The sequence below is a fragment of the Nannobrachium achirus genome (genome assembly GCF_963921795.1).
Source record: "Nannobrachium achirus genome assembly, chromosome: 22".
Taxonomy (NCBI): domain Eukaryota; kingdom Metazoa; phylum Chordata; class Actinopteri; order Myctophiformes; family Myctophidae; genus Nannobrachium; species Nannobrachium achirus.
The window spans coordinates 29,362,058-29,375,317 of record NC_137829.1 but is presented as its reverse complement, the minus strand read 5'-3'; the positions used below and the strand labels follow the sequence as shown (position 1 = coordinate 29,375,317).

Here is a 13,260-nt window from a genome sequence, read left to right as displayed (position 1 = left end):
CTCTAGTGTTAAAAGCCCTAGATGTACAACTTTCGTGCATAATAATTATGCAGGTCTTGAAATCCGATGCAACGTTTCTTGGCCGAAACTCTGCAGCTCTATGGTAGGTTGCGATCGATGAAGTGAAAACCTGAGAGTTGATATGCAAATGCACGCGTTTCAGGGGCCAGCCCTTCAGAGAATAACAGCAAGTGTAGTGGGAGTTACGAGCTCAGATTCACTGACTGACTGAGGACAGTGAGGAGAGAGACGAGAGAGAGAGAGTCAGATGCATTGACTGACTGAGGAGGAGATAGAATCGAACGGGCGCGCAAACCGAAGAGCAGAGGAAAGCTCACATCTCAAAAGCGAAAATAAGTTTTATTTTATTTTTCATTCTTCATCAGAGAGCAGACGTCAGAGGACGGGGACAACTCAAAGAAAAACAAGTAAGCTTTTAGACTTGGAATAGACTCAGCCGCTTATTAAAGGGCTTGAGATTCTCGGCTTAGTTTGTAGAAACTTTATAGACATGTCCTATATGATTGATGTTGTTATTCATGCTTTATTGTATGTGGAATTATTTCTGCGAATATCGTACCAATCGTATGTTATGTTATGTCTGTCTGGCTGTCAAAGCTGCAAAGTCAAGTGCTCTGCCTGTCTGCTGCTTCCAGCGCAGCGCGGCATGCGCCTACGACCTATAAGCAAATTAACCTGGCATCTGATCATGAGACAGTGGTTTTAAACCATTTTCGTACCAAAGTAAAGCCCTTTGCACACAGGACAGCTGTTGGTGGTTTAGTCCATTATGTATTGGGCATGTGAGCCGCGGACGGTGGACCACCATCTGACGCATCTCAGTCCCTATAAACGTAGGTAGCTCTATAGATTATTTTGTTGTCGTTGGATTTTGTCCACACTCCACAGTCCACAATTTCACGCATCACGCTGTATTGATGTTCGTAGCCTACGGTCCTACCATAGGAGAGATGCCAACGTTGATCAAATTTACAATTCTTCTACATTCTCAAATTGTATAGATTTCTTGTAAATTAAGTAGCCTAATGCAGATGTTTAACAATAATGTAACTCGAGAACATACAACGGGTCCATTTTACACTCTCGAGTTAAATATCTTCAATAAGGGTCCATTTGGTTACCAACTCACCATCATTTAGCTGGGGACCACCTGGAACCCGCTCAGAAAACAAATGGTTGGCTTCTAGCGTCAATAAATTGCGCACGTGCAAAGCATTGGATTTGGATGATAGCCTATCAGCTATCACTATACGCGTGCGTAACCGTAACCAGATAATTCCAATGGTTTCTTCACCCGGCAAAGAAACGTGAATGTAATTGTATTTGTTCTGGTGAAGTTCATTTTCTTAAGCCTTTTGGCCCCCAAACCATAACCTAAACCATAGCATAGCTCTGCCTGACCCTTTACTATTATTTCACCTGCAGGAACAATTCTCAAAAGAACTAATGCACGAAAACAGCTTTCAATTGCCCATTTGCAATGTATTGAGAAACAAGCACAAATTTTTGCATGCATTTAAATTAAACATGTGTGTGTTTGACTTTGAGACATACAGACAGACAATGGCGGGGATAATAATACAGAGATTATAAAGCCTGTGCTGTTTGTGTTATCTGATGGTGTGAGTGTGAAGGAGTTAATGAGCTTGAAACCTATATGAGGCTACCTGGCACCTCCAGGTATTTTCCATATAATAGAGGGGAATTAGACAGATACCAGCGTGTGTGTGAGGGTGGATTTTAGCATACAAAATCCCTCAATTAGAAGGGATCAACATCAGCTGTTGCAGGTTAATAACTCTGAGATTTCAGCAAGAGTGACTTTGCTGAAGTTTCTTAAGAACTTATTATTATGGACAGACACAGGGAGGGCAGGCCTCAGCACCAAAACACAACCTAAGAGCTTGTTTTCCCTATTAGTCTACTACTACATTGTTGCTGCAGTGGCTGAGGAGCTGAAACAAATACATTTTACTCTTATGTAACTGCACACAAGACATAACAATAAATAGCCTTGAACCCGAGGGGGATAAGAAGATGTCACCAATGCCTGTCTTTGTCACTAAGACATAGAATCACATCTTTGTGAGGAGGATGCTGTGCATATAACCACACATTTCCAATTCTCCTACACAGGCAGCTGTTTTAAGCGGTCGCATTTCACTGCACTCTAACCCGCTGTGGCATCCAGCGGCCAGTGACCCTTTTATGTAGCTGTGCACAGTAAAATCCTCAGTGTTAATTTATCCATTTGTATCTCTGAGCGTGTACAAATGTAACCAAATCGGACTTTAGGCCCCCCCCCCCCCGCTGATGTTTCCACACAGTTTCACTCATCTTGGCCGAAGGTTTTCATTCAAAAGCAACAGGAGGATTAAGGACCCCTGTTGTACTGGTTCTGACCCCTCACCTTTCACCCCTTGCCCCTCACGCTGAGGCTGAGAGTCAGAGGGGGCCAAGAAAGACATCACACCAACAAGTAAATAGTCCCGGCCATCCTAGGTCAGGTTTAGGCACCATGACCCCCTGAGCTCACTGTAACCACACCAGTCTATTACACAGTGAACTCCTTAGTGTTAAATGTACCTGAGAGTGCACAAATGTAACATTTGCACATTCTCTCAGAGTTCCAAAAGGATAAATTAATGAACACTGAGGATTCTAGAGTGTAGTACGTAAGTGTGTGTCCACCCCGTCTGTGTGTGTCTTTTATTAGTTTCAGATGTCCTAACTTGACGTAGTCAATGATATGAGGAGGCTTTTCTTTGATCCTTGGGGCGGTGAAAAGTCCTCTCTCACCCTCTCCTTGCTCGTTTCCAAAGAAGAAGGGGGGCATGGGAATTGTGTTCCTATAACAAGCAGGAAAAGCAAAAACATTCTTTATTGTGGCATCAGGTTTCCCACCCTGGCTCGTGCTATATCTCGGAATGCCCGGAACGCTCCGGAAATACACTCTGTTTGGGTTTCCAGGTCCCATTTCCTCACGTCTAATCTGCACTCTATGCTTTTTAGGGGGCTAATGTAAACATTTCTGGTGCTGCCCTTCTGCCCGCGTACATCAAAAATGGACTGCTCATTAACTCTCCAGTTATTACTTCACAATAGACTCTATTTAAAGTTTTTAAAACGGGTATCTATTTATTTATGATTTAACATTCTTTAGGATCTGGTAGCAACCACAAGAGGCTTTGTGGTTTTATTAGCATGTCACTCATTCAAGTGCAGAGCGTATTCCACAATATTCAAAAGAATGCTGTTTTGTGACAGAAAATTGTCTCCAGTCGACCTCTAAAATGATCAAATCATTCAAAAGAATGAAAACAAAACATGTGGATTCCCTGTGGCCAGTATATGATGTCAGTCACTTATGACTCTGGGCAAGCTTTCAGCCCGAGCTGACCGCCATTGTAGATTTTCGCTATTCACGTCCAAGTATGTAGGGTTAAAACTCTGGGTGGCTGTGTGTCCTTCAGTGCCAGTGGTGTTGATGCGTTCTAGTACTAAGCTGATGTGTTGGTTCAACAGGTCGTGTGTTCCAGTGAGAGGCGTTTCCAGGGCAGTCTGCTCCCAGGGCCAAAGAGAATGACGAGTCTGAGTGGCAGCGAGCTGGAGGACCTGTGGGAGTCATGGGGGGACATGAAGGGAGACATGAACTTCACCGACGAGCTGGGCAACATATCGAGCGTGGACGCCACGGTGTGTGTCACGGCGTTCAACCGCAGCTTCCTGCTGTACACCATGTGCGTCCTGTACATGTTCATCTGCATCATCGGCCTGGCGGCTAACGCGTTGGTCCTCTGGGTCAACGTCCGCTCCCAAAGAGACTCTGCCCCCCGCCACGAGACGCACATGTACATCGCCCACCTGGCGGTCGCAGATCTGTGCGTGTGCCTCACCCTGCCCGTGTGGGTGAGCTCGCTGGCAAAGGGTGGCCACTGGCCCTTCGGAGATGGGCCCTTTGGAGAGGCGGCGTGCAAGCTCACGCACCTGATTTTCTCCGTCAACCTCTTCAGCAGCATCTTCTTCCTGGCGTGCATGAGCGTGGACCGCTACTTCAGCGTGACGCGGCGCGGCGACAGCAAGGGAGGCGCGCGGCGCGCGAAGCTGATCCGCTGGGGGGCGTGCGTCGGGGTGTGGCTCTTTGCGCTGCTCGCCTCGCTGCCGGACACCTACTTCCTGCGCGTCGTCAAGTCGTCGTACGGGGACACCATGCTGTGCAGGCCGGTGTACCCGGAGGACACCCCGCACGAGTGGATGGTGGGCGTCCAGCTGAGCTTCATCCTGTTGGGTTTCGCCCTCCCCTTCCCCATCATCGCCGTGTTCTACGCCCTCCTGGCCAGGGCGCTTAATGGCTCATCGTCCTCCTCCTCGTCCTCCTCCTCCGCCTGCTCGGCGGTGGATCGCGAGCGGCGGGTGAGCCGCCGGGTGATCCTGGGCTACATCGTGGTCTTCCTGGGCTGCTGGGGGCCGTACCACGGCGTCCTCCTGGTGGACGCGCTGGTCCAGCTGGGCCTGGTGCCGCTCACCTGCTGGCTGGAGAACGTGCTGTACGTGGCCTTATACCTCACCCAGTGCCTGTCCCTGCTCCACTGCTGCTTCAACCCCATCCTCTACAACTTCATTAACAGGAACTACCGCTACGACCTCATGAAGGCCTTCATCTTCAAGTACTCCACGAGGACTGGCTTGGCGCGCCTCATAGAGGCCTCCCACGTGTCCGACCCCGAATACTCCGTGGTGGCTCTTGACAACCCGCCACAAATCTGAGCTCCGTTCAAGCCCCGGTATAATCAACCCCAGGAGAGCAGCTCTAAATAGCGATGACAAAAATGTAAACCGATCGCTTCTACCGATCACTTATAGACAGCCTTTCAAGTTAATGTAGATTTCTTTGCCCATGAATATTGGCAGGATGTCAATTTAGATTAATCTGACCAGGTTTTCGTGCTTGTACAGTAATATGTCTACAGACTGGCTCTCTCCAACCTTGATGGACAGAGGTGTAAAAAAGCACTTAGGAATGTTATGAAGAGTCTTCAACAGTGGCTGTAAATGTGTATCTCTCTACAGCAGAGGTATGGACCAATTATTAACTGTGTAGTATTTTGCATTGTGTACGTGTGCATTGCATGTGTGTGTGTGTGTGTGTGTGTGTGTGTGTGTGTGTGTGTGTGTGTGTCTTTGTATGTTCATCAGGCGCACGTGTGTGTACTGTATGGGTGCTTGTATATTTGAGCGAATGTGCCTTATTTGTGATAGAGCGCTAAAAAACGTCCTCCATTTTGTACATAGTCAGAGGGGCATTAGATACTGTACCATTACTATTAGTAGAATAATATTAGTCTTTTGTATTGAATCATATTTATATATTGTATCTATGCTTTAATCATTTTTGCCTATCCTGCGCTGTGATTCCAAGTGCATTTGATAATCTGCATTATGCTTCACTCAAAGCTGCCTCGTTGTTTTAGTTGAGTCACTGACTGGCTCAACGTTCCAGTCCTGCTGTCACATTAAACAATCACCTCACTTCCTAGCGATGACACCTTCAGATAAAGAACTCTATAAATCAAGTTTTCAGTTGTTTTAGGCCTCCATTTAATTGTATACAATACAATGTATGTTAATTGTATGTTACTATGTTCACAGATACACTGTATACGGTAAAATCCAGAGTACTTATTTGTTTTTAAATGGACCCTTTTGGGGTCGGTAAATATGTACTGGATTTTACTGCATTGTAAGTTGGGTCTTTTCCCAATGACGTATAAGTCTCTCTTGAAATGAATTGGATTAACTACATGTGTGTGCGGTCTGGTTGTCGACCGAGTCCTCTAACAGACTTGTATGGTTCTTTGCCTGAAGGCTCCAGTTCCCTTCCCTCATTTCCCCCGCCATCTACTGACCTGAAAGAGAGCACAGTATACATAGCTCCAGTCCTGTTTTGAAACACAGTATACAACCGACTCGTGATTGAACGTGCCAGCTAATTTTAGCATCAGCGCTAAAAGTTAATGGCGCAAAAGAAAGAAAGGACACACGTTCATATGGTATTAATCCTGCTGTGTCAGCAGCGCACCAGCCTCAGACAGCTAAGCCTTTATGACCAATAACTGAGAACAGCTTTACTGCTCTCTCATGTAGGTAGCAGCTGTGGTGTATACAGCTAAGTGTTTTTTAAGGACCGAGTAGCAAGGATGACTGAGCGCATGTGCAAGTCCAAACGATATTCCTCTATGTATTCTAGAGATTTCTGTGGGTGCGCGTGTGTATACATAGGGAGAAGAAGTGAGGCACCACGGCCTGCGTCACACAGCTCAACACAGAGGGCTGATGTTTAATCTGTCATAAACATGGAGATATACAGTTCGCTCACTGTCTGTGGTCGGAAACACATTTTGTTTGATATGTTTCAAAGAGCACATCGTATCATCTAAATCGGTTACGTATGTATACTGTTACACTGAAGAGACACTCTGCGTTGAGATTAGAAATGAATGAAGACATGACCATGTGCCTACAAGAACAGAGGCATTCCATTGGTATTGTAATGTTTACCATGTGTTTTGTTATATTAAATATGGAAAAGAAAGGAAAAAAAACGATTTTGCCGTGGTGTATTCTTTAACTTGTGTCAAACTCAATTCATAACTTGTAACAGACATTTCCCCTGATATTATATTAGATCCCTTTAATACGGATTTTAAACCACAAACCCGGACTGCATTCGTAAGACAAAGTGAGGCAAATGTGTTTCTCGTGACAACCTGGAGCTTGGACATGAAGTCATACAGACTAATGCCAAACATAAGTGTCACCTAATGCGCTTAATCCTATGTAATTGATGGGCTGTATCCTCGACACGTCACGGTCCACTCCAGTGATGGACCATGGCTTCAACATGGACTTCAGCTTGACACATATAGAGGGCGCATATTCTTTCAATTAATGTCACCATTAATTCATAGGCATGAAATCATCATGAGCTGAGAAAAGAGAAGGCGTTCCTGTGGATTTGAGGGTTGGTAAGACAAAGTGCCATACTGTGCATCATTGTGAGAAGCGGCTATATAGTAAGGGAAAGTTAGCAGAGTGTTAGACCAATCTGGGAACTAAATCTAAATCAATAGCTTTCTTCACAAATGTGTTCATAAAGGTGATTACTATCACCTCTGAACTTTCTCAATCACAACTCCCTCCGGAAACTTTGTGGGAGCCAATCAAAGTTGGGGGTATCCCGAGGGCCTAGGATTAAAGGGGGATAAATAAAAAATGGCCAATGTGAGCGTATGAGGTGTGTAATTAGGGTATTTTGGGGCTGCTGAATCCATTCCAACCATTAGTTATCAGTAAAGATTACTCCTTGGCCATAAAATAGGCCACGAGACATATAATATTGGCAATAAAAAAATGGTTGGAGTAGGGTTTGAATTCATGAAAACTATTCAAGATCAGGCGGGTAAGCGCACATCATGACACACACTCACACAGGATAACATGATACAATCTGACAAGGAACACTCAAAAGGGTTTAAAACATAGGGACTAACAGGACACAGGTGAACTCGAATGACATGATTGGCTAAGCCTTAGCCAATTAGGCCTATTTTATGGCCAAGGGGTCATTTTGACTGAAAACTAATGGTTGGAATGGATTCAGCAGCCCAAAAATACCCTAATTACACACCCCATATGCTGATATTGCATGGCATTTATTTTATTTTACCCCCTTTAATCCCAGGCCCAGGTATCCCGATACCCCCAACTTTGATTGGCTCCCACAAAGTTTCCGAAAGTTGTGATTAAGAAAGTTCAGAGGTGATAGTAGACATCTTTATGAACACATTTGTGAAGAAAGCTATTCTGCATAGACACATACAAAACAGAAAAAGTACAAAACTATGGCACCACCTCTTTAAGTACATTTTGATACCAATACTTTTCTACTTCTAATGAAGTATACATTTTGAATTCCGGACTTTTACTTGTAACAGAGTATTTCTACATTGCAGTATTGCTACTTTTTCAAGTACCTTTTCCACCACTTTACTGTATGTCACAGAACACTGTACATACGAGTTTTCAGAAGAACAGTAAACAATAGTTCTAATTGGGGCACTATTCTATCTAAAGTACATCAGAGGTCCATGTCCTCCAGCATGTGTCCAATAGACTGAAGCTGCAGCAGACAGACTGTATGAATGCAACACACCCCCCTGCCGCTCTATGATTGAACAGCTTTTGTTTTAGTTGGCTCGGTCTGGGGCTGTGAGCTGTTTGCTTCCCTTTACAATTTGTCGGCTGTGAATGATTCCCTTCTTGATATTCCTGTCGGTAGGACATGCTTACCCAGAGCAAGTCAAACAGTGTATTATCCCAGAGCTAACCATCCGCGCACAAAGTTAAACATGCCCAGTGTGAGTGAAATATAGAGCTTGGAACTCCGGGGCAAACTCCATCAAGTCTGATGTCAGACCAGTCGACTTTTGAGACAAGAGTTTCTCTCTTATCAGCTGCTTTCAGTTCCTCAACGTCAGGAGCGTACACACACACACACACACACACACACACACACACACACACACACACACACACACACACACACACACACACACACACCCTGTAAATCTCTGTGATGCTTGTTCAAATGCTGCCGCAACCCTGACAAATAATATATGTGGCACAGTAAGTGATGCTAAAGCTGATGAATTGGCACAAGTGGTGCTCAGAAAAGCAGTGGAAAGTATGGCACAGCAGATGTTACCGTATATGTACAATGAAATTATCTTGTTTTCTAACTCATAATCCTGGGTTTTATCAAGGCCCTCTTGTATACATGAGTTATAGTGCATGTTGGATGTTGCTTTCTCTTTTGATTTGATTTAATATGTGGAGGTAATGGGCCACAAATGAATGTAGTGGAGGGAGTATGGCTTTATGGTATATTGATGTTCCATACCTTACAGCGGACTGATAACATTTACAATGATTAAAGACACAGGGAGTAGAGGTAAAGAGCAATCTAGCAGGAATTTAGGGGGCAGGAGTCATGCTGCCCCTCACTAAGGCAAGCAACCCTTGTGCTTTCAGGGGTCCATAGAGGAAACTTAATGTGATTTAAACCTGTTAGCACATAGGTGTGTGTGTGTGTGTGTGTGTGTGTGTGTGTGTGTGTGTGTGTGTGTGTGTGTGTGTGTGTGTGTGTGTGTGTGTGTGTGTGTGTGTGTGTGCGCGTGCCATGCGTTAATGTGATTTAAAAATGTTAGCACATTGGGGTGTGTGCACTTTTTCTGTTTTGTATGTGTCTATGGAGTTAACAATACTCTAATAGACCCCCTGGTGTGGTTATAATATGCAAATATGTATTCCCTGTGTATGTTTGGTTGCTTCCTGAAAACCGAAAGCCTTTGAGTCAAAAGGCGCAATCGAATATCGAATTACACTGGCACTGCTTTAGTGAAACACTAAAATCATCCCCTCCCATATCATACAACAGCTGTGGGTGGTTTCTGTATACTTTCTGTACACTTTTTTGAAAAACATCTTCCTCCTAGTATAATACCTGATGATCATGTTTTATGGGGGGAAAGATCACGGCACCCCGTCTTTAATATTTTCTGAATACGCCTTTGAACCCAGAAGATGTTTTTGAGGCACCTTAGATTTGGGGAGTTGTGCAATTATCTTTGTTAGTATGAAAATTGGCTTAGTTCAACTTAATTTAGTTTCAACTTTGTGAATATCGTATGCAGCTGGTATCTCCAAATGTAATGACAATTTCATGTTTTTCATATAGTTAGAGTTTAGTTATTAAGTAACTGAGCAACCATCTCTCTCTCTCTCTCTCTCACACACACACACACGCACGCACGCACGCACGCACGCACGCACGCACGCACGCACGCACGCACACACACATACTAACAATAACATTTATACACAGCACGACAAGCTTTATAGCTACAGCTCGATTGTTTCTGGCCCATTCCCAGGGTTAATTCTCAATCAAGTTTGTGCTTGCTTCAGTGGATCTGGGATGAATTCCACGTGTATTGCAAATGAAAGGGCCTTGAATTATTAATGAAGCCGAAGGAGAACAGCAGCTGCTGCAGCTCAGAGGGAGTTTCTCGGTGTGAACACACGGAGCCGGCGAAGAAGTAGGAGGATAGTTCAGTGCTCCGTGACTCCTCTTCCCTCCCGGAGATGGGGACGAACGTTACAGACAGATGTTGGGCAGATGCTGAGCTGAAAGAAAGTAAAGGAACTGAGGTGAAAGGCCATCCAGTCTGAATTTGGATCAAACATCACCAATCAAAGCTCATCATTTGACGCAGCCAGAGCTTATTTAACTTTCCAACCAGGCCTGGTAGCGTTTCCTTCCTCCACGCCGCAGACTGATGGAGTGCAACCACAGGAACTGAGGTGTGACTTATTTTGAGTCGTGTTAATGTGTGCATGATGCATCGCGGAATGTCAGAAAGCAACGTTAGACAAAGCCAGCCATCTCGTGTGTTTACACAAATGGAAAACAGATTGTTCCAAATAAAGACGATCATTAAACACAACGCCACGAGCCCCACAAAAGGGGCATTCGTAGTCACATCATGTCAAGAGCGGCCACTTTGGAACTGGAAGAAGGTTCCCAGTTCGATCCTGGACTAGTCTCCAGAGTTAGTGTCGACGTGTCCTTGAGCAAGACTTTGAACCCCTAATTGCTCCCGATGAGCAGGTTTGTGCTTTGCATGGTTTCTTCCACCATCGGTGTATGAATGGGTGAATGTAATGCACACTCATTGTAAAGTTCTTGGATAAAGGACCATATTGTACCACACACGGACAAAGATTGACCTCTAGAGATTTGTCCCACATAGCTTCAAAAACAACCGTCAAATCTACCCTGAAAGATAACCTACGTCATGTGTTTTGATCACTGCTGCCAGCCTATGGCCTGCTGCAAACCTGAAAATGCTTCTCCCTCTGTGCTAAGTTTTTCCAGACCCAGCACTCACAGCCTTAAGCAGGACACACGGCTGTGAAGCCTCGATATTATGGAGGTGATTTATGCCATGATCCGTGCCTGAGCTGTGGATCCGGTGTTTAGGCGCCACTTAATTCATCTGACATTCCGTCCAGTAAAGTAGAGCTCAGCCTGACGCCTGCCTGTACAGCTCACCCCCCTGACCTGCAGCACGGCTCATGTCAGTGTTAATGATGGGACTTCAAAGACGATGTGCGGGAACAGGGGGCAGCTGTGTGGTGACTTACAGAACGCACATGACAACAGTGGTGTAAAGTAACTAAGTACATCTACTCAAGTACCGTACAATGTCGAGTTATTTTTACTTTACTGGAGTAAATAGCAAATATTGTACTCCAATACAATTATTTGAAAAACCTAAGTTACTCTTTACTTTGTAGCTTGTGATTATTACAAAACATACATGAACCACTTCAGCCCTATATCCACAACTTTCCAACATCCCATCTTGCATTGCGCAGAATGTGCAGGCAGCTTCCGGCGCCGCAGCCGAGGGGGATCTACAAGCTCACAACGGTTGCATCTGCGACGCGGCGTGAGCTTGTATGTCTGCTGTTAACCGGAAGTGTCCCGCAAATAATGCTACAGTAAATTCTCATGGAAACAGGTGGATACATTTCGGCCATTTGAAAATATCCGATCTATAAGCTCACAGTGCGTTCCATACATTTGAAACTACCTTCTACTTTTGTTACTTTAAGTACATTTTGATACCAATACTTTTGTACTTGTACCTTTTCCAGACTTTATACTTGTAACAGAGTATTTCTACATTGCCATATTGATACTTTTACGTAATTACGTACAACATGTGAGTACTTTTTCCACCACAGTATGACCCATACTAAACTATTTTCCAGTGTTATTATGACTCAGTCGTTGATGTATGTGGAGACAGGAGTTGGGTCATTAATATACGTTCTTGTGCACGTTATTGAGTTACTGGCATACAACTATTAACAACTATACGCTCCTTATCTTCTCCATTTGACATATCTCTCACAGGAAGATAATGGGAATTTGGTTGCCGAGTTTGGACGATAAAAGACACAAAGCTGTAATTAACCCAGAAACCCTGTTTGCTCTTCTGTGGATGTGTTTATCACAGCAGTCTGCCAATCATCCCTTTCATTCTTCACGAGATAATGAACACCCTACCTGCAATGCTTTTAGACACACATGGTTATACTTAAAAAGAAAGTTGAAATAAGGGTGAAGACAAACTTGGAACACACTGCTTATAGGTTGGGATAACAGGGAAATTCAGTGGCTCCTAAAAAAAATACAAAACTATTATTTGGCTTCTGTTCCCTCATTCTCCTGTGTTGTGTGCTGGTGCGTGATGGTGTTTGAGCAGATGAATGTTCTCTGTTCCTGTCTGGGGTCAGACTCTGGGGTTTCCGCAGTAAAAACACGACTGTTTGCTCAGACAAAAGCAGGCCAACCCATGCAACGCCTTTTAGACTCGTCCACACGACATCTCTGAACCAGAACCCTCCCTCCCTAATAAGGTTTATAGCTTTATAAACTCCCAGTCGCATTCCTTGCTGCGACGCAAGACATATACAACACACGCAAGAGGCCTCTCTGTAAAGAATAGCCAGATGGGGTGTATGCGTATTGGCTCACACACCACAATGTTTGCATGCACTTACAGTACAAACACATGCAAAATGGCCTATATGCACGCACACAGGCACGCACACACACACTGTACAGTATGCATGTTGTACATGCACACACATCTACAATATTGGTGATGCTCTCTGTTACATGCATTATACTGTACGTACACATATTCCTGATGATGAGATAAAGACCTCGGAACTGAATGCTTTAATTAACACACGTTCACGCACTCTCTCACCCAGGGGATACCGAAATCCATACACTGCGGTACATCTTGCCAAAAGCTTAATTAATTTCATTGGCTTTTTGCCTGGAAATCATTACCCGACATTAGGGGACACACAAACTCACAGTGCGTAAAACAATAGCTCCCAAATCAATCCAGGGAAAAATGAAGAAGCAGAAAAAGAAGACTAATAACATGGCTTAATGTTACATCACAAAGGTGGCCGATTAGGAGATTTAATCAGAGCTCGCATTGCCGTTGCTTGCATTAACGCGGGTGATGTTATGGGTTTACATAGCTGCAGATGTGATTACACTGAATTCGGCCGTCCTTGCCCATCAACCGT

At 44.4% G+C, this 13,260-nt stretch overlaps 1 protein-coding gene across 1 annotated transcript; it reads left to right on the top strand.

Annotated features, from left to right (window-relative positions):
- The first annotated feature begins 265 nt into the window (after window positions 1-265).
- On the top strand, window positions 266-6,569 carry LOC308307850 (atypical chemokine receptor 3-like). Its single transcript, XM_080753153.1, has 2 exons — window positions 266-428; window positions 3,547-6,569. The coding sequence occupies exon 2, from the start codon at window positions 3,604-3,606 to the stop codon at window positions 4,786-4,788; it is 1,185 nt and encodes a 394-aa protein (XP_080609279.1). The 5' UTR covers window positions 266-428; window positions 3,547-3,603; the 3' UTR covers window positions 4,789-6,569.
- The last annotated feature ends 6,691 nt before the right edge of the window (window positions 6,570-13,260 follow it).